Source organism: Cannabis sativa, chromosome 7 (genome assembly GCF_029168945.1).
Source record: "Cannabis sativa cultivar Pink pepper isolate KNU-18-1 chromosome 7, ASM2916894v1, whole genome shotgun sequence".
NCBI classification, from domain to species: Eukaryota; Viridiplantae; Streptophyta; class Magnoliopsida; order Rosales; family Cannabaceae; genus Cannabis; species Cannabis sativa.
Window position 1 is genome coordinate 3,680,763 of NC_083607.1, and position 23,418 is coordinate 3,704,180.

Sequence of the window (23,418 nt, forward strand, 5' to 3'; positions counted from 1 at the left end):
AATATACCCATATAATAATATCCAGACAAATGTATCTATTAGGCATTATACACATGCCAATAAAATCACATATTATATCATCATAAAAATAATTCCATACATATTTAAATCCATAAATATGTAACATAAAAAAAATACTCTCAGCTAAATAAAATTACAAAAATACCCTTTCGGAGTTAGCGGATATTACAAATCATGCCCCTCAAACTTTGATATGTACTAAATCACGCTCCTTGAACTTTCATCCATGTTAGAATTTTTTACTAAAATTAGACAAAAGTCCTTAAATTTAACAATCTCAATAGTTTGAGGGGAATTTTTAACGACCAAAAAAGTTCAGGGGGCACGATTTAGTACATGTCGAAGTTCAGGAGAAAAAATTAGTAATTACCCTTGTTTTTAATTTATTTTTGTAAAATTTTATTAATTTTAATTGTTTTATTTATTGTTAGTCTGATTTATATTTTTATAAAATTTAATTAAGAGTTTTTTTTCTATATAATTTAAATTGTTATTATGGGTGTTAATTTAAAGATTTTTATTTTTGTTTTAATAAGGGTTTATTTAATTTTAGGTTATTATTTTAAGTTTTAAGGTAGATGATGTGGCATGAGTTAATTTTAAATGGTGAGAGTGATGTGGCATTTATTTTAAGAGTAATTTGCGGCAAAAATACCTAAGTTTTATGCCGAGTAGCAGATTAATACCTAAGTCCTATTTTTGGCGGTATAAATACCTTCCGTCACTACTCTGGAACTTCCGTAGGTACCTCTCCGTTTTTTGCATTGTAATGTGCCAGGTGTCGTGCCATGTCATTAAAATTTATGCCACATCACTCACACCATACATTAAACACCCTCTTAAAATAAAGAGTAATTTGCGGCAAAAATACCTAAGTTTTATGCCGAGTAGCAGATTAATACCTAAGTCCTATTTTTGGCGGTATAAATACCTTCCGTCACTACTCTGGAACTTCCGTAGGTACCTCTCCGTTTTTTGCATTGTAATGTGCCAGGTGTCGTGCCATGTCATTAAAATTTATGCCACATCACTCACACCATACATTAAACACCCTCTTAAAATAAAACCCTAAGATTAAATTTGTTACACAAATAATGGCAATTTAAATTATTAAAAAAAAGAACTTTTAATTAAAACTGATTTATAATCTAAATAAGGAAAGAATAAATAAAATAATTAAAATTAAATTTTACATTTAAATTAAAAACAAAACAAAATATTGCTGCTCAGTTTCTGAAAAGAGAGCAGTTACCATTTTTTGCAAAAAAATCCCAAAGTTTGTTGAGAGTGTCGAGAGAAAGTTAGGGTTCGAGTTGAAGACGAACGCACATTGACCCAAGGTTGAAGAGGATCGAAGGTTCGACTGTAAAACACAACATTCCAAGGTTGAAGACGATCGAAGGTTGAAGTGGTTGTGGATAGTGTCGACGATATGGCCTTTTACAGGGACGATGGAGGTGATCCCCCTAACTACGGTACGTTTTCCTTTAGTAATTTCTTTTGTCAGTTTTGAAAGTGGTTCTCTCCTACTTTTAGTATTGTTGTGTGATAGGGTTTTGAAAAGAAAATGATGGGGATTAGGAAGTGTGTGTGCTCTGTTATTAAAAGGTGTTTTTTTTTTGTAGTGTTGTTCAGTTAATAGTGATGGGTTTTGTTTTCTTCTGTTCCATTTGACATAAAGAAATGCTATTTTTGGGGGTGTGGGTTACAACACACTACACGAGCAAATGGTTGGTGGGAATTAGAATAAGAATCTTTAAAGCTTATGGTTAGGGTTTTGTGTTGCTATTATTGCAACTTTATGCATGTGCACCTACTGAATGTGGGGTCCATAGTTGACCAAAATTTTTTTACTTAATTTTGTGTTTGGTATGTTTGGGAGATGCTAATTAGTTGCTTCCCCTGTGATCTGCCTATTTTTTTTGTTGAAATTGAATTTGACAGGTGGTAATTTAGACTACTTGACACTTGCAATCCACCATGGGGGCATGTTCTTCACACCCTTCGGTAATAGGAAATATGAGGGTGGGAAGGTTAATTACTTTGATAGGATTGATAAGGAGCAGATGAGCAGGGTGTTCATAGAAGGTTTTGTGTTGTCCCTAGGTTACAAATTGCCATTTGGTATGCTGTATAAGGCCAAAGATAGATCTCTGAGAGATGGTTCCATGATTTTGGATGATAGAGATGTCCAATCTATCCTATACAAAATGGAAATGAGGAAGTGGACAGAGATGGATGTTTATTTGGTCATGCCTGAGATGACACTGGAATTGGAATGGAAAAATGACCCAACTGCTGTGCCTCATGTTCCAGAGCTACCAACCAAGCTTCAACATTGTGTGATTGAGGAATTGCCACCAGATGCTGATGTGGTGGCTGATGTAGTGGGCATACCAGAACCCATAGGCAAAGGAAAAGATAGAAGAGGCAGTAAGGGTAAAGGTAAAGGAATTGAGGTGGTTGAAATAAGTAGCTCCTCTGAAGATGAGGATGATGACATGGATGATGATATGGATGATGAGGATGATGATATGGATGATGAGGATGGCCTAGAAGAGTCAGATTATGAAGGATATTGTAGTGATGACTATGTCATCTTTGATGGTTGTGGACCACAATGGGAAGACCCTGAGATTCAAGATGCAGGGGAAGATGCACCTCCAGTTGATACTCAACCTGTTAGAGAAGATGAAGACCCACTTATATACCAAACCCCTACAGATGAGCCAAGAATTCACCAACCCACCATAAATGATCCAATGATGTATGAGTCCAACACATTTGAACCAACACCACCTCAGCCTACCAGATTTGACACAACACCAGACTTTCCATGTGCATTTGACACAACACCAGACTTTCCCACTGCATTTGACCCAACACCACATCAGGCCCAACCATTTGACACAACACCACCTCAGCCAACTACAATTGACCCAATACCACCTCAGCCCACTACAATTGACCCAATACCACCTCAGCCCACTACAATTGACCCAACACCACCTCAGCCCACTACATTAGACCCAATACCACCCCATCCCAATCCATTTCACCCAAGTGTTGACATACCAGTAAACCAACCCAATGTTATTGACCCAACAACATCACAACACCAAGACAGAAATGGGACACAACAAGCCAATGATGAACAAGATTTTGAGTTTCATGAGGAGGAATATGAGCAAGATGTCCAAGCTGAGAGGAATATAGCCAAGCCAACAGATCCTAGCAAATGGTGGTCAAGTGTCACTAATTTTTGCAGTCAAGGTGGTGAGGGTAATGAGTGTGAAGGAGATGGAGTTGAAAGTGAAGATGACTTGCAAAGTTTAGCAAGTGATGATGAGGAAGGTCAGGTTAGGAAAAATTCAAGACCTGAGTATAATCCACAGTGTGACAAGGCTTGTTTTCAGTTTAAGAAAGGGATGATTTTTGCAAATGTTGAAGTTTTCAGAAAGGCCCTTAGGGAACATTTTATTGCTAATGACAGGGACTTCAAGTACATTAGTAATGACCAAAGAAGAGTGAGGGCCACGTGTAAAGGTAATGGTTGTGAGTGGCTGATTTTTGCATCTAGGGTTAACTCAGATGAGTCAACTTTTCAAGTCAAAAAGCTAGTAGAGGAGCACACATGTGGAATAGTCCTTGACAATAGGCTGGCCAGACATTTCCTGGACAGCTTCAGATTAAACCCAAGTTTGCACTTCACAGCCTTCAAGGAGATGGTGTCAAACACTAAATTTTCCAGGGTTAGTAAATGGACTTTTTACAGGGCTAAGAACATTGCCTTAGAGATGTTGGAAGGATCTGTGGCTGACCAGTATGCAATTCTGGATGACTATTGCAAGCAAATACTGCTAACCAATCCTGGTAGTACTGCCAAGATCCAGACTAAGTTGGAAGGTGATCAAAGAGTGTTTGAAAGGGTGTACATTTGCTTAAAAGCTTGCAAGGATGGGTTCAGAAATGGGTGTAGGCCTCTGATTTGTCTAGATGGAACATTCTTGAAAGGTTATTGCAAGGGTTTGTTGTTGGTTGCTGTTGGGATAGATCCTGAGAATGCTATCTACCCTATTGCCTATGCTATATGTGAGAAGGAAACAACTGATTCCTGGACTTGGTTTTGTGAACTGCTAAACCAAGATCTAGACAATGAGAGGACAGATTTGTACACACTAATGAGTGACAAGCAGAAAGGTTTGGAGAATGCTGTTGGGAGGGTTTTCACTGGTTCAGCTGTTAGGCATTGTGTGAGGCACCTTCATTCCAATTTTAAGAAGGACCATCCTGGTTTGTTGATGAAGCAGATGTTGTGGGCAGCTGCTAGAGCAACCACTGTACCAGAGTTTGAGAGGAAAATGGCAGAAATCAAGGAAGTTAATCAGGCTGCATACAATTGGTTAGCTGCTAAGCCACCAACAGAGTGGACAAAGGCCTATTTCTTAGAAGGTGTCAAGTGTGATGTTCTGCTCAACAACCTGTGTGAGTCTTTCAACAATGCAATACTTGAGGCTAGAGACAAGCCCATAATAACCCTGCTGGAGAAGTTAAGATATTGGCTCATGTGTAGGTTTCAAAAGAAAAGAGAGAGTGTGAAGAAATGGAAAGAGGAATATGGGAGAAACATATGGAAAATCATGGAGCAAAACAAGAAAATTGCTTCAAATTGTCTAGTAACACAGTCAAAAGAAGTAATTTTCCAAGTGGACTGTCCTGGTACAGTTAGCTATGCTGTGAACTTAATTGAAAAAACCTGCAGCTGCAGAAGGTACCAACTTAGTGGAATACCATGTGGTCATGCATTAGCAACCATATGGCAAGCAGGGCATCAAGTGAAAGACTATGTCTCACACTTTTACAAGAAAGAGATGATGGTGAAGGCCTATGAAGGTGTCATACACCCAATGCCAGGACCACAGTTTTGGCCAAGATCAGGTCTCAATCCAATTCAACCACCAGCTGAGACAAACCTACCAGGAAGGCCAAAAAAGAAGAGAAGGAGAGATGTGGATGAACCACCAGCAGCAAATTCAACCACTTTAAGAAGATTTGGACAAGTTCACAAATGCAGTAGGTGTGGTGTTCGTGGCCATAATGCAAAAAAGTGTCAAGCTGATCCAATTACACAGGTTATTTTTTCTCATTTAACAACTACACTGGTTGACACTTGTTATAACCCTATACCTGTTAGAGTCATTAATCTATGTTAGTGCAGGTTCCAACTTGTCTCACACTTGCACTTTTATGTTATTATGCTTAGAAATGTAAAACTAAGTTATACATTAGCTTTTCAATTCAATTAATGTTTGGATTAATATATGTCTAACTAATAATTTAATTTTACAGCCTGCTCAGCCAAAGAAAAGGGGGAGACCACCATCTGCCAATCCAACTGATGCAACCAAGAAAAGAAAGGAAAGGTTGATGAAGCAAAGGCAAAGGGATAATGCTGCAAGGCTCTCTGATAATGCAAATATTTAGGGATTTATGATGGAAGTTTTTTGTTGTAATGTGGTGAACTTTATGCCAATTTAACATATTAACCTTAACTATGTTACCTAATGTATCTACCTAATTTAATGTGTGGCAATTTGGTGGACTTGATGTCATTTTGTGTCCACCCTTTTGATGCCATTAAACTATGTTATGTATTTTGTTTAAAAAGCACAAGTATTAGGTCTTTTTGAAACTTTGTGTATTTGGATAAGGATTTCAATTCTGAAGGGATTTATGTCTTTTGTCCACACTTTGTATCTGATGATGCAAACCTAATGGTTGTATCTTTTGATTATTTCCCTTTGTAAAATACTAATTATAAATCAAAACCCACACAATTCATGCAATATCACTTAATAAAAAAGAGTAATTCATTCATACATAAAAGAGTCATTCATTCATACATTAAAGGTTTCTAGTACAATTCTTAACCTTCTTCATTTCAGAACAACATTACATAGAGTACAACTATAACTACACAACCTAAAAACCAAATCCAATAATTATATTTTCCCCTTTCAAATGCAGATGTGCTTTCATTATAATCTTCCAAAGGTGCATGACTGTGATGACTACTACAATGAGTAGGAACATCTCCATTTGTACAAACTCCATGGCTGCAAGGGGCTGTTCTTTGTTGATGCACAGAACAGTACCCCATCGAAACTTCATGCCCACTCCAATCTCCATGGATACAACATCCACCTCCACAATTTCGAAACATCTCCCTGTCAACCCACTCGAAAAAATCGCACCCACCATTCCTCTGAAAAACCAAACAATCAACACCCAAAATAAGAGGGGGAAAGTTTCAGAAAATTGCAAAAATTCAAGCTTCACACACTAACAATGGTCAACCACTTGAAAAAACCCTCGGGCTGCCAGAATTTTTAGGCAACAAAAAAAAACCTACCTTATGGATTGGGCAGCACTTGAACCTTCTCCCAGGATTCTTCATCGTCTTAGAGGTGCGAATCGCAACTTCCAATGGTGGTTTACAATCGCAAAACCACCGTCCCATTGCCTCACTGTCACCTTCGAGCTTACAACAATGGTGGAAAAGTGGAAAAGTTTAGCCTCAGATTATTTAGGTTTGAGTTATATAAACTATTTATTTATTTTTTATTTTTCTGGTTTTTTTCTAAGTATTTTTATTTTGATTTTAAGAGGGTTTAATTAATCTTAGGGTTTTATTTTAAGAGGGTATTTTTATTTTGATGTGGCATAAATTTTAATGACATGGCACGACACCTGGCACATTACAATGCAAAAAACGGAGAGGTACCTACGGAAGTTCCAGAGTAGTGACGGAAGGTATTTATACCGCCAAAAATAGGACTTAGGTATTAATCTGCTACTCGGCATAAAACTTAGGTATTTTTGCCGCAAATTACTCTTATTTTAATGAGGTGACATGTTATCTAGCACATTACAAGACAAAAAATAAAGAAGTACCTACGGAAGTTCTACATTAGTGACAAAAAATATTTTTATCGTCAAAAATACGACTTAGGTACTTATCTACTATTCAGAATAAAACTTAAATATTTTTGCCGCAATTTACTCTTTAATTTATATTAAATAAGTTTAATTATTTTTATGGACTCACGTAAATGTTTAATTTTTTAATTATTAAAAAATTAATTAATGATATTTAAATTAGTTTAACAGAAATCACTTTTCAACAGAAAATCTTAATTCGTCTATAGGCATTATTTTAGGGAAACTTACAAAAATACTGGAATTTAGGTTAAGTTTACAAAAATACTGTGTTTTTATAAAAACACTAGTAGAATACAAAACAGAACAACTCAAAACAACAATAGAACAATTAAAAAACACTAGTAGAACACCAGTAAAAACTTAACACAGTATACTGGAGTATAAAACTTATAAAAAACACAGTAAAAAAGTAAAAAATACCGCTAACAGTATATTTGTAAAAAAATGTCAAAAGTTAATATAACATGTAAATTTCCCTTATTCTATAGGCATTATTCATGGTCCATGGTTGTTTTTGAAGAGCTGACATTATAATGGGCTCAACTAATTACCCATTTTAAGGGCTTTTTGGGCCTTTTTAGACTCATTGCTTAATTAAGATTATATGGATAAGGTGAGGATCTACGTTCATGAACTATGACATAGGCCTACCCAATTTAAGGGTTCAAAAGAAAAAAAAAATTAGAAATTAAACAACATATGAAAAAAAAATTGAGAGTTATTTTCTTATGGCATAATTATATAATATTTATAGGGTATGGAATTTTTATTTTGTTTATTTTGTTTATAAGTTTTTTTAATGTGATAATTTTGTAAATAAATTCAGGAATACCATATTTTAACCTTTCTCAAAGAGAACACAAGAATCCATCTCATTCTCTTTCTTGTTATCTCTCTACCTGTGTGGCATCGGAGCATGCCTACCCCACCTGTGGAGGCTCTCTTACTAAGTATGCCATGGAAAATGCAAACTCTCTAGAGTTTTTAACCATTTACACACTCGTACAATGCAATCTCCAATGGCTTGAAAGGACTAGGTCCTTAGTTATGAGATTGAAGGGCCCTTTCATTATATTTTAATGTTTGAGTTACACAGTTTTGGAGGCTTCACTTATATATATTTTGTGTTATGTTTTGGAACATATCTTAATTTTATGATATGTGGCTCTGTTTGAATTTGAATGAAGCTTTTACATATCTTTTTGGCATCTTATTTGACCCTCTTAGTGTTGGAACACACAGTGTATAACTTGATCAAATTTTTTACATAATAAGAATGAGTCGTCTCACACCAAGAAAGTCAATACCACCATTCTTTGATTGGATATCACATGAGTATTTCTTAACTCCACTCTTTTTTGTGCTTTTATTCCTGCGAAATTCTTTGATTATGTGTGTTATTGATTATTCGATTTGGTGCTTTGTTGTGTGTTTTAGTGTAACAATTTAGCAATTATTTTGGTTCTATTGCTCTTCTCACTTTGTTTTGTATTCTGCTTTGTGTTAATTTCACTGTTGTTGTTGTATTGTTTGTGTTTTTGTATATTGTGTTGGGGTCAGTTGATCAGATCTGGGAGTTAGTTACAAAATCAATTGTAACTAACTCCTGGTTCTTGGTCTTGTAGAGGCAAAGTCACATTGGATTGTGTCTTTTATTTTTCTATTAATTGTTGTTGATATATGCTGATGTGGATGTTGTAAGTAAAGGACTGGTTATAAGTAGAATTTACTCAACAATTTCCACCTGAATTCCTCTTATAACCAGTTCTGATGTAATGTTTGTTTTATCTCTGAGAGTCCTAGCTTGATAGGTCATACTTTTAGTCTCCTGGGTCGATTCTTAATAAGTTCATACAATGTGTGAACTTATTAAGAGTCACAATTTTAGTACCCATGTCTGCTGGGTTGTCCTCAGTAAGCACCTTCTCAATTTTTACTTCACCTTGAGTCACTTTATCTCGTATAAAGTGATACTTGATTTCTATGTGCTTTGTTCTGTCATGGAACATAGGGTTTTTGCATAGAAATATGCAGCTTTGGCTGTCTGAGTTGTAACGCCCTAATGCTAAGGCACGCTACAGTGCTTTTTCAATTACAGTGCAATCTTCGCTAATCGAAGAGTTTTCTTGAAAAACGTGTCAATTTAAAACTTTTATATTAATTAATAAACTTTGTAATATAATATAATATTTACAAATTCCGGGATCCCGATTTCAAACTTCGTAAAATTTACTTTTTAAACTTTACATTTCAAAATACATAATTTTCAGGTCGCACAACGACTTTCAAAATACAATTCCCAGATGTCCCGAGACCGAACACTCCAGGTCGCGCTGCTTGACATGTACAATCCCATCTGAGCTCGGGTTCACTCATGTTCAGTCATAGCCTTTCCTTTGCCTACACATAGAAGTAGAAACTGTGAGTCAACAGACTCAGTAAGAAATGCATATAACACATCATATAATTTCCGACCTGTAAATAGGCGCCCATACACCTATTTACAGAGCTTAACAGATGAGTATGAACGTTCTAACTAGGATACGACCATGTACCATGTACCACATGCACTCAGTATACCATCGTACACTAGTGCAGGTAGGGTATGGACCGCACCTTGAGTACCATTAAGTGTTGTACCACAGACACCTTGTACTTTTCCGTATAAGTGCTGGTAACACCATGATGTACTTATAAACATCATACACCTTACCAATGCACTCTGTATCGCAACCGTACAAGTGTTGGTAGTGTATGAATCACAACAAATAAGCATGCATATATATTGACACATACATACATTCGAATATTCATATCACACATTATACACAGTTCTTACCTGTTTTCCGAATTCAAGTGTGTTGGCCGACCTGAACGGAATTCACGTGCTAGATGGATGCCCTAATCACAATAATAGTAATACAGATGAGTGACTCGCTAAATCACTTTCCGGGACTTAAAACTTGAAATTAAAAGTTTCCCTATCGATAAACCTCATGGCAATACCCTAAATATCTCAAAATTGGCCAAAACTAGGGTTCTGGAAATTCCCCCAACGAGTGGTAGGTTCCCAACCGCATCCCGGGCTGGGTCACCAACCGGTCGACCAGGTTGGTACGAGCCACCCGGAACCGAATTCTGGTTCTCTGGGAACCAAAAATCATCCCCCTTGATTCAATTCAATCCCAAACCTTACCAAACTCTCCAGTATACCTATACAATGTATAAACAATAGAATCCAAGCAGTAATTCACAGAACAAACCAATAAATCCAATTATGCCATTAAAGCTCAAAGCTTTGAATTTTAAACCTAAAATTGCATAAAACTTACAATCAACCTCTAAACCAGCTACTATGGCATAAATTCAACTCAACCTAACCCTAGAATTCAAACCCAACCAACATCAAACTCTAACAGCTCCTATAACAAAATTTCACATACTCAAACCAAAGAAAAAGCTTAAAAACATGCAACTAATGGTTTAGGGTTTACCTCCACCTGAACCTAGCTTGAATCCTTAGCTTAAAACTCAAAAATTCAGCAGCAAATTCCCTTAGCCTTGCTGGTTTCGAAGAGGGAAAGGAGAAAGAAGAGAGAGTTCTTCCTATTTTGGTTTTTCTTTCTTTTTACAAACAAAATGAGATAATTCCAAATTAGGAAAATTCAATTTTCCTTTGGCTGAACATAAGTAGCCACGTGCCACACCTCTAGGCAGCCACCCAACCCCAAACAAAATTACTAAAATACCCTTGAGGTTAAAACCTAAGCATTTCTAAAGCTAGGGGTAAAATGGTCAATTTCCATAACCTCGCTCAATCCCGATAAAATATTTTCTCTAAAATATTTCCCACTATGAAATAGGGTTCTAAACTTACCCATGTGATCAATCTAGCCATCCATCGCATTTTCCGTTGTCGCCGAGCAAAAATTACAAAATTAACATATTTCACATATAAACTAAATAATAGCCTTAGAGTTTAATAAAATCTCCGGAATTGAGAAATTATAACTCTAATATTTATTTCTAAATATTGGGGTCCACAAATAAATAAATTCATAAATAATAATAAAATAATATAATTTAGTGCCAATTGCCTTTACTAATCCACATACTAGAGCGGTCATTACAATTATCCCCCCGTTATTAGGATTTCGTCCTCGAAATCTAACCTGAACAGCTCTGAGTGCTGAGTCCTCATATCCAACTCCAACTCCCAGGTGGCTTCTTCCACCTTACTGTTCCTCCAGAGCTCCTTAACCAGTGCAATAATCTTGTTCCGAAGAACTTTTTCTTTTCTATCCAAAATCTGAACAGGTTGCTCCTCATAGGATAAGTCTGGTTGTAGTTCAAGGGCTTCATAACTCAAGACATGAGTCGGGTCCGACACGTATTTCCTTAACATAGAGATGTGAAATACGTCATGAACAGCTGATAATGCTGGTGGTAAGGCTAGCCGATATGCTACCTGCCCGACCTTCTCGAGTATCTGAAATGACCCAATGAACCTAGGGCTTAACTTACCCTTCTTCCCGAAGCGCCTAATACCCTTCATTAGTGAAACTCGCAGGAAAACATGTTCCCCTGCCTGAAATGTAACATCTCTGCGCTTCGGATAAGGATAACTTTTCTGCCTGCTTTGAGAAGTAAGCATCTGAGCCTTGATCTTATCAATAACTTCATTGGTCCTCTGCACCAACTCTGGACCTAGGTACTTTCTTTCTCCTGTCTCGTCCCAATGAATAGGAGAACGACATTTTCTACCATACAACATTTCATAGGGAGCCATCCCTATAGTACTCTAGTAGCTATTATTGTAGGAGCATTCAACTAAAGGCAAGTATTTACTCCATGAACCCTCAAAGTCCATGACTCGCAACAAGTCTTCCAAGATCTGGATAGTTCTTTCTGACTGACCATCGGTCTGAGGGTGAAAGGGTGTACTAAACTTTAACTTGGCACCCATAGCCTTCTGAAGACTCACCCAAAACTTTGATGTGAACTTTGGATCCCTATCTGACACAATAGATTTAGGGGCCCTATGGAGACAAACGATCCCCTTACATACAACTCAGCATACTAATCCACTAAATATGTAGTTGTCACTGGTAGAAAGTGAGCTGATTTTTGTGAATCCGTCCACTATGTTCCTTGCTGAATCATACATTCCCGTAGTTCTAGGTATTCTAGTTACAAAATCTATTGCAATGTCCTCCCACTCTCACTTAGGAAGGACAAAAGATTGCAGTAACCGCGCCGGCCTCTGGTGTTCAGCTTTAATTTGTTGGCAGGTTAACATTTGAACCATAATCTACCACTTCTCTTTTCATCCCATATCACCAAAAATAGGGTTTTAAATCCTGATACATTTTGGTGGCTCCTGGATGCATTAAATAAGTGTGGTATGAGCTTCATCAAGTACCTCTTTCTTGATCGTTTCAACATTAGAAGCACAAACTCGAGCTTTAAATAACAATATTCCACTGTTCGAGAAGTCTTTAGGTCAACCGACCATTACATGGTCTCGAACTTCAACTAGCTCAGGGTATTCTCATTGCGCTTTTCTGATCCTTTCTAATCAATCAGATTGAAGTATTAAACTGTGTAACTTTCCAACTACGAATTCAATCCCTGCGTTAACCATTTCAGATGCTAGTTAAGGGCTATCAAAACAGTAGTACAAATTTGCCTGCAATTCTTTCTACTCAACGCATCGGTCTCATCGTTGGCCTTCCCGGGGTAATATAAAATCTCACTATTGTGGTCCTTAATCAAAACCAGCCATCTTCTCCGTCTCATGTTTAAGTTCTTCTAGGTGACAACATACTTGAAATTCTTATGATCGATATAAATATCACATTTTCACCATAATAATAATAATATCGCCATATCTTTAAAGCCAAAACCACAGCAGCGAGCTCTAAATCATGAGTTGGGTAACGCTACTCATAACCTTTCAATTGATGAGAGGCATAGGCTATGACTCTGTCAGCTTGCATCAGAACACATCCCAGACCCTGTCTGGACGCATCACAATAAACTACCAATTTCTCTTTATCTGATGGCAAAGCTAACACCGGAGCTGTTATTAAACGTTGCTTCAACTCCTGAAAGCTTATTTCACACTTATCTGACCACACAAATTTCTGATTTTTTTTTCTTGGTCAATTCGGTTAGGGGCATAGAAAGTTTGGAAAATCCCTCGACGAAACGGCGATAATACCCTGCTAACCCGAGAAAACTTCAAACTTCCGTCACAGACTTGGGCCTCGGCCAATTCTTCACTGATTCTATCTTGTTTGGGTCAACCATAATTCCATTCTTCCCAACAATATGACCTAGAAAGGACACTTCGGACAACCAGAATTCACACTTTCTGAACTTGGCATACAACTTGTGATCCCTAAGTCACTGTAACACCATTCGAAGATGATGCTCGTGCTCCTCTTCTGACTGAGAGTATACAAGAAGGTCATCGATAAACACTATAACGCAGTTATCGAGGAAATCCTTGAACACCCTATTCATGAGATCCATAAAGGCCGCAGGAGCATTAGTCAATCCGAATGACATTACCAGAAACTCATAGTGCCCATATCTGGTTCTAAAAGCAGTTTTTGGTATGTCCTCCTCCCGAATTCTGAGTTGATGATAACCTGACCGTGAATCAATCTTTGAAAACACTCTCTTTCCCTGAAGCTGATCAAACAGATCATCGATCCTGGGCAACGGGTACTTGTTCTTAATCGTCAACTTGTTTAGTTCCCGATAATCAATACACATTCTGAGGGAACCATCTTTCTTTTTCACAAAAAGAACCGGAGCTCCCCAGGGCGACACACTGGGTTGAATAAACCCAATATCAAGCATCCCCTGAAGTTATAACTTAAGCTCCTTGAGTTCTGCTGGAGCCATCCTATATGGAGCTTTAGAAACAGGTTCGACTCCAGGTGCCAAATCAATCACAAAGTCAATCTCTCGCTGTGGCAGCAATCCCGGCAACTCCTCGGGAAACACATCAAGAAAATCTTTCACCACCCGGACTACCTCAGGCCCAAATGTTTCAGGTCTGCTGGAGTCAATCACCACTGCTAGAAATCCTACACAACCATCGCATAGTAAATCTCTAGCCCTCAGCACATAAATAACTGGGATTCGAGACCCCTGAACTGACCCAACATAAACAAATGGATCTTCACCTTCCGGCTGAAAAGTCACCATTTTACGCCTACAATCTATACTGGCCGAATACTTGGATAGAAAATCCATTCCCAGTATAATATCAAACTCAGTTAATTTCAATTCTATAAGGTCAGTACTCAATTCCCTATCTTCGATCCTAATCGGCATAGACCTAATGCGCCTATTAGAGATAAGCAATTCCCCGCTAGGCATTAGGGTTCCAAACCCTCTTATAAGAAAATCATAAAGTCTATCCAAAAGATTAAATACTCTCGATACTACATACGAGTATACAGTCCCAAAGTCAAATAATACATTAAAATGGGAGTTGCTGATAAGAAGCTAACCTTTCACCATAGAAGGACTAGATGCAACATCAGCCTGAGTAATTACAAATGTCTGAGCAAGTACAGGCTTTACTTCCAGCTTCTGCTTATTATTCTTTGCCTGAGGGCAATTTCTCTTAAAGTGCCCAACCATGCCACACAGGAAGCATGCTTTTCGATTGCACTCTCCGGGATGATGTTTCTTGCATCGCGGGCACTCAGGGTAAGAATAATCCTGGCGTACACCCTTGCCTTGATTTCCTCGGAACCGCTTGTTCCGTTTTAAACCCACCACTGACGACGTAGGTTTACTCTTCTGCTCAACCATGGAGTCCCAACCACCTCTGCCATAACTAGAAATATAGCAAGCGGTATCCAAATTTCGTGGCATAATCTCTTGAGGTCTTAAAATACATTCTTTAGGGCTCCCAGTCCAGAGAGCATTCTTCATATCTGAATCTCCCTGAAGGACTGTAGGTTCATTTATCCAAATTTTCCCATGCAATGATCCCACTTGATTATCAGCCATACTATGCTCTGCTGGTAATTCCGAATTGAGAATGCCTGGCATATGAGGTAAAGATAGTACAGGAAACCTTTGTTGTTTCAACCTCTGAATCTCCTCATCGTGTCGTTGAATCATAGCTTCCATTTCTGCGAATCTTTGCTCCAACCCCCACGGAGCCTGTGACGAACGACCATCACTCCCATCAGAAGCCATCCAAAGGCTTTCACCTTGGTTGCGGGGAGAACTCAAACTCCATTCTCTCCAACCGTTACTAGCCCTGACCACACTATCCAGACTCCCCATATTGCACCAGGTGTCCATACTATAGGACAAACCTATCAATTAGTAAGTCAGTCTGGTCAGGCAACGATCCCATTACAAACTTTCTACCGCACTTATGGATTCTAAGGCAACGCACTTTAAAATAATTAATTAAAATCTAATATGCTTCCTAACATGCTCTCACATTCACAATTATTTAAAATACTAGACAAGTACGGGCTTACTGAACCGTGAATCGAGCTTTCTCTGATGAAGATTGTACATGTCATAGCAAGCTTCGGTAGACAAACCTGGCGGCTCTGATACCAAAATTGTAACGCCCTAATGCTAAGGCACGCTACAGTGCTTTTTCAATTACAGTGCAATCTTCGCTAATCGAAGAGTTTTCTTGAAAAACGTGTCAATTTAAAACTTTTATATTAATTAATAAACTTTGTAATATAATATAATATTTACAAATTCCGGGATCCCGATTTCAAACTTCGTAAAATTTACTTTTTAAACTTTACATTTCAAAATACATAATTTTCAGGTCGCACAGCGACTTTCAAAATACAATTCCCAGATGTCCCGAGACCGAACACTCCAGGTCGCGCTGCTTGACATGTACAATCCCATCTGAGCTCGGGTTCACTCATGTTCAGTCATAGCCTTTCCTTTACCTACACATAGAAGTAGAAACTGTGAGTCAACAGACTCAGTAAGAAATGTATATAACACATCATATAATTTCCGACCTGTAAATAGGCGCCCATACACCTATTTACAGAGCTTAACAGATGAGTATGAACGTTCTAACTAGGATACGACCATGTACCATGTACCACATGCACTCAGTATACCATCGTACACTAGTGTAGGTAGGGTATGGACCGCACCTTGAGTACCGTTAAGTGTTGTACCACAGACACCTTGTACTTTTCCGTACAAGTGCTGGTAACACCATGATGTACTTATAAACATCATACACCTTACCAATGCACTCTGTATCGCAACCGTACAAGTGTTGGTAGTGTATGAATCACAACAAATAAGCATGCATATATATTGACACATACATACATTCGAATATTCATATCACACATTATACACAGTTCTTACCTGTTTTCCGAATTCAAGTGTGTTGGCCGACCTGAACGGAATTCACGTGCTAGATGGATGCCCTAATCACAATAATAGTAATACAGATGAGTGACTCGCTAAATCACTTTCCGAGACTTAAAACTTGAAATTAAAAGTTTCCCTATCGATAAACCTCATGGCAATACCCTAAATATCTCAAAATTGGCCAAAACTAGGGTTCTGGAAATTCCCCCAACAGGCAGACCGGTTCCCAACCGGCATCCCGGTTCTGGGTCACCAACCGGTCGACCGGTTGGTACGAGCCACCGAACCGAATTCCGGTTCTACTGCTGGGAACCAAAAATCATCCCCCTTGATTCAATTCAATCCCAAACCTTACCAAACTCTCCAGTATACCTATACAATGTATAAACAATAGAATCCAAGCAGTAATTCACAGAACAAACCAATAAATCCAATTATGCCATTAAAGCTCAAAGCTTTGAATTTTAAACTTAAAATTGCATAAAACTAACAATCAACCTCTAAACCAGCTACTATGGCATAAATTCAACTCAACCTAACCCTAGAATTCAAACCCAACCAACATCAAACTCTAACAGCTCCTATAACAAAATTTCACATACTCAAACCAAAGAAAAAGCTTAAAAACATGCAACTAATGGTTTAGGGTTTACCTCCACCTGAACCTAGCTTGAATCCTTAGCTTAAAACTCAAAAATTCAACAGCAAATTCCCTTAGCCTTGCTGGTTTCGAAGAGGGAAAGGAGAAAGAAGAGAGAGTTCTTCCTATTTTGGTTTTTCTTTCTTTTTACAAACAAAATGAGATAATTCCAAATTAGGAAAATTCAATTTTCCTTTGGCTGAACATAAGTGGCCACGTGCCACACCTCTAGGCAGCCACCCAACCCCAAACAAAATTACTAAAATACCCTTGAGGTTAAAACCTAAGCATTTCTAAAGCTAGGGGCAAAAGGGTCAATTTCCATAACCTCGCTCAATCCCGATAAAATATTTTCTCTAAAATATTTCCCATTATGAAATAGGGTTCTAAACTTACCCATGTGATCAATCTAGCCATCCATCGCATTTTCCGTTGTCGCCGAGCAAAAATTACAAAATTAACATATTTCACATATAAACTAAATAATAGCCTTAGAGTTTAATAAAATCTCCGGAATTGAGAAATTATAACTCTAATATTTATTTCTAAATATTGGGGTCCACAAATAAATAAATTCATAAATAATAATAAAATAATATAATTTAGTGCCAATTGCCTTTACTAATCCACATACTAGAGCGGTCATTACATGAGTACACTGTAAGAACTCCTTTAAGTAGTTTAAGCTCATTCAATAGTCCTTTTAACCATATAGCTTCCTTTATAGCTTCTGTTGTGGCAACATATTCAACCTCTATTGTTGAGAGTGCCACAACAGGTTGTAGTTGGAATTTCCAGCTAACACAATTTCTTCCAAACAAGAAAAAATAGGCAGATGTAGATCTCATATTATCTCTGTCCCCAGCATAGTCTGAATCACTGTAGCCTTCTATTATAGTGCTGGCATTCTGTCTCTTGTAGACTAATTCCACTTTAGTTGTCCCAAGTAAATATCTAAACACCCATTTCATGGCCAACCAGTGAACTTTTCTTGAATTTTCCATGTATTTACTAAGTACAATCATCGCATAGCCTAAATCAGGTCTTGTACTTACCATAAGATACATGACTGACCCTACAACATTTGAATAGGGTACATCTTTCATAGCTTCAACTTCTTTTTCTATTTTAGGGATTTTCTCTTTAGATAGAGTGTACTGACTAGTAATTGGTTACTTAACAACCTTAGCATCCCTCATAGAAAACTTGTCTAGGATTTTCTCAATGTAGTCTTCCTGTCTAAGAATCAATCTTCATTTTTCTCTATCTCTTTAGATAGAAATTCCAAGGATCTTGAAAGCATTACCAAGATCTTTCATTTCAAACTTTGTCTTGAGCAGATCTTTAACCATATCAACCCTGGATATTTCTTGGCTTAAAATAAGCATGTCATCTACATATAGAAGTAGATAGATGACATCTTTTATAGAGCTTCCCTTATAGTACAGATAGGTGTCATGATAGCTTCTGTTAAACTCATGATTTATCATGAAAGCATCAAACTTTCTATTCCATTGTCTGGGAGCTTGTTTGAGTCCATACAAGGACTTAACCAGTTTGTAGACCATTTCCTTCTTACCTTTAATTTCAAACCCCTTAGGCTGCTCCATATAGATCTCTTCTTCTAGGTCTCCATGTAAGAAAGTTGTAGTAACATCCATTTGATCAATTTCCATGTTAAACTGATTTGCTATTGATAGCATAATCCTTATAGTCTTGTACTTGGCTACTAGCTACTGATACCACTGTAGGATTTTCGACCAATTTAACCTACATCAACAAAACACTTATTATCAGTATCCAAGGTCAATTTGGACCTTTTCTTAGTCTAAATGAAATTAGACAAAACGACAACACTTTGAACCACACGACACCAAACCCTGTGTCGTTTTAACCCTCGGCTAAAGACTCTTCAAGAAAAGTCTCGAAGCCTTACACGATCAAACACAACACACACTCAACACGAAAAATCGAAACCCTAGCAGAGCGAGTTCTTCTCAAGAACTTGCTTGATCCTAAGTAAAAACCCTAGGATCTTCACCCACACACACAGATTAGTTACAAAATCAGTTGTAACTAACTTCTGATTCTTGGTCTTGTAGAGGCAAAGCCACCTAGGATTGTGTCTTTTGTTTTTCTGTTAATTGTTGTTGATATATGCTGATGTGGATGTTGTAAGTAAAGGACTGATTATAAATGGAATTTACTCAACAAAAACGAAAATAATTAAAAAATTCTTCTGAATTCTAAAACAGATACAAAATATACTGAAACGGTCATTTCAGGAGTAATTATCCAATAATTTTTACTAGTTAGTTTAAAAGTAACTTTTACATATTTATCAATATCTAATATCTATTACAAAAAATCAAATATTATGTATTTGTCACTAATAATTTTAACTTAAAATGTGAATTTTTTTTCTTCTAAAAATTTAGACCAAATATTATTTTTCTTTAAAAAATATCGTCATAAATTCAATGGTAGACCAATGAATAAATTTGTGTGGGGTGTAATAATTTTGAATTTTTTTTTTTTTTTAATAATATAGTATGCAAAAAACTTGTTAAGTAAATTGTAATATGGTATCTTGAACATATAAATTTAAAATAAGCTTTAAAACCAAGCTAATTATTTAATAATATTTATCAGTTTCATTTATATATACACTATAATTAGTAACAATTAATATTTTTTTTTCTAATAATTTTTTTTTAAAGAGGCCCTATGTGGGTCCTTAATTAATTAAATTAACTTATGGTGTTATAATAATACAATTGATGATATGCAACGTCAACCTTGATCATGAAATTTTTATATTAGTTTTATGGATGTGGACATGTTTTCAAAATTTTGATGAAATTTCATGAATGCATGTATGTATTACGTGTATTCTAATTTTTCATTTAAAAACAATTAATTAAAAATAAAGACTTCAATAACAAATAACCTAAGAAAATACAACTATATAACCCAACAAATTAGATGAAAAAAATGAATTTCCCAGTACATACGTAGTTGGGTATAGGTAGTTGAGATAACACATTAATTATTAATATTTTATTTTATTTATTAATTATTTTTTTAAGTCAAAGATATATAATAGTAATAATGTAAAGAAAAAAAAAACAAATATAGATTATAGAACCTGCAAAATTATATGAGGGTGGGTGGAATTAATATATATACCAACAGAGAAAAATTATTAATTAGAAGAGTAAAAAAGAAGAATTAAAGAGAAACACAATAAAAAACTAAAAGATATAGATAATGATTAATAAAAACATTTCATTTTATTAGAAAAAAAAAATGGTTTTCATGATTTCAAAATTTAACTTAACAGTCACTACATATAAAAAACTTTATTATTATTTTTATTATTAATATTAGTACATAGTAACTTAGAAATATCTTTAAAGAGAAAATGCTTTTAACAATATAAATTTAAAAACAAATACATAGATAATAAAAAAATTGTAAAGTCTTTTTTTGGCAAGTTAGTTGACAAAATAATTTTTCCATTTATGGTAAGATTGCTATGCATTCATATTCGATTTCTTGCCTTATAAATTCGGATTGTAGTTGCCATTTTTCTTGTTTGGAAAGTTGCACTTTCAGCTGAACTTTCCTTTGTTGAAAACTTCTCAAAAGAGAAGGAATTCTCTTTTGGAAAGTTGTCTTTTTTAGGGAAACTTTGATTATTGCCTTTTCCTTATTAATTTCGATTGTATCTTGATACAATCAGAATATCTAATCTGTTTTTGGCAGGAATCAAGCATTGATAGAGGATCGGACCCGATTTTAGCAAGTTTCCCGTTTCTGGTCAGATCTGTTGCGTCAGCATCCGAATCTGATGTAGCAGATCGTGTTTTCTTAGGAAAGTTTTTGTACAGCTGCTAATTCGAACTTGTGGTTGCCTCTTTGGTTTCTATGTTCTATAAATAGAGCCTAGAGAGCAACCATTCGGATTACCTCTTCCATTATTCATTTTCTACATTTATCTTTTGAGAGAAGAGAGTCTTTCTTTGTTTTGTGAGAGCCTAGTTGTTCATCTAGGTTCTAGTTGTTCTATTTCTGTTCTTACTCTATCCTAGAGGTTGTGAAGAACTACTTGACTGAACAAGAGATTGGTCTTCGGGAGAAGACTTGATAAAGCCTTACTTCGGGAGGAAGTAAGCACTTGGTCTTCGGGAGAAGACTTGTTGAAGCCTTACTTCGGGAGGAAGTAAGCACTTGGTCTTCGGGAGAAGACTTGTTGAAGCCTTACTTCGGGAGGAAGTAAGCACTCACACTTCAAAGACGAAGGGAGTTCGGGCTTGAAGGTGTTTCAAGAAGTCAGATTCATAAAGTGGATTACAAAGGAGTGCGGTAATACTTTAGAGGGAGTCTAAACTTGTTTAAGTCAATTGTCTTTGTAATTTTGATACTTTATTAATTGATTTCATTCTCTGGGCGTGGCCCCGTGGACTAGTAGTGTTCGGGAGAACACTGATACCACGTATAAATCACTTGTGTCAAGTTATTTATTTTTCTGCAAATATTTTATATTCTGCCTGTTCAGTTTTGCTGTAGCAGAATTACTTTCTGCTGCTGCAAACGCGTACAGTTTTTATATTTTCTTATATACAACTGACATTTGCAAAAACACGGTTTTTCAAAAATTAACATTTGGTTAAGTATTGTATGACTTGTCATGTGATGTGAAATAATGTTAATTGATTAAGAGGTTTTTAATCATATTATAATTAAGAAGTTTGAAAATGCCACTATAAAAATGTACATATATATAATATATATATTTGAAAAATAATATAGTTGGTATTAGAAATTTGATGATTTGGTAGTACTTCATATTCAGTTCAATATTCAAATATAATTATCTTATGGTAATTAAATTATGATATAATTGTATCTTTAAGCTCATCCATCAAACTAAGCTATCTTTAATTAGGCATTATTAGCTATTTGGTTTATATGAACATATTAATTAGCTTACTTTTCAACGAAGTTTAAAATAAACATGGCGCAATCCTACCCATTATCCCCAATTAATTAGTGATTTATTATTTTATATGTATTATGTATAAAATTCTACTATGATACTAAAAGTAGTCAAAATTGGTGACAAATTTATAATACCTTTTTGCATGTTGTAAATTTACAATATAATTAATTACATGCTATGTAGTGTAGTGGTCTTTATTGGCATGCATATTTTTTTATTTGGGTAAGGGTTGAAATTCACAATAATTTTTCTTGGAAGGGATTATTGATGACAGAATTAAGATAAATTGAGGTATAAAATCTTTATAAGTGATATGTGGTCTCCAAAATTATTAAAAAGACCAAAGGAGTGAGGAAATAATCTCTTTTGTTCATAAAAAAAAATTACAATATAATTAATAAACTTGTCCTAAATTTGCATTTTATACCATCCTTTGGAAACTATGATGCAAGCACATGCAAAAATTTGTAAAAATGATATTTTTTTTTTGGTTTATATATGGGATTTTTTTATTTTTATATTTTAAAGTATTTTTTTTTGTATTTTTAATTCACATAACAACTAATTGAGTAACCTAAATTGCAACTAAAATTCACATAGCAACCCACATAAAAACCACCAAAACAACTCAAACTGTAAATTAAAAAAAAATAAAAAATAATATATAAAATAATTCTCTTTATTTATTTATTTATTACAGAACTTTCTTTTCTTTTTATATATACTTCTATTTTTTTTATTTACATTTTAATATTTATATATTTCATAAAACAAATACAGTATACTAAAGTAAATATTTTTTTTTTTTGAATGTAGCGTAATAATTTTTACAATCATATATTAGCTTAAAGTAAACATTAATCTTATATATATATGCTCTTGGTCAATATTACATTGTTTTTGAAAAAAAAACCACCAAAAATTGTATATTTTTCAAATCAAAAGATTCAAGTGCAAACATAATAAATATTTGAAGGACCACTAGTACTAATAGTAAAAAACAATAATAAAATGAAAAATCTCTTCAACATTTGCAACTCATTTATAAATATTAATTGATAATCCTCAAACAATATATTGATCTTCAATATTTTATATAAATATATATAAAATAAGATTTTAAGAAAAATAAAAAAACTCAATATATATAGGCATCCAACAACCCCAACAATTAGTACCCCAACCAACTGTGCCTCTAATTTTTATAAATTTCATTTTTTTTTTCTTTTAAAGATAGTTTTTATAACTTCTAAAATAATATGTAACTCAATAAATTTATCTAATTAATCTTTTGTGGAAATACATTTTATGAATAATTAGTATGTTTTTATATGCACACAAACAA

General features: G+C 35.4%; 1 protein-coding gene across 1 annotated transcript; it reads right to left on the reverse strand.

The window, feature by feature from the left end:
* Positions 1-5,871: 5,871 nt before the first annotated feature.
* LOC133029273 (uncharacterized) lies at positions 5,872-6,914 on the reverse strand. The gene is made up of 2 exons (XM_061101749.1): positions 6,434-6,914; positions 5,872-6,286 (listed from the first exon to the last, which is right to left on the reverse strand). Exons 1-2 carry the CDS (start codon positions 6,539-6,541, stop codon positions 5,963-5,965), a joined length of 432 nt encoding a protein of 143 aa, XP_060957732.1. The 5' UTR covers positions 6,542-6,914; the 3' UTR covers positions 5,872-5,962.
* Between the last annotated feature and the right edge of the window lie 16,504 nt (positions 6,915-23,418).

Excerpts from the sequence above, each read along its gene's own strand:
- LOC133029273 (XM_061101749.1), bottom strand. The coding sequence starts at position 6,541 with ATGGGACGGTGGTTTTGCGATTGTAAACCACCATTGGAAGTTGCGATT. Across the intron at positions 6,287-6,433 it reads AGTGCTGCCCAATCCATAAG|AGGAATGGTGGGTGCGATTT; the intron begins GTAGGTTTTTTT and ends TTGGTTTTTCAG.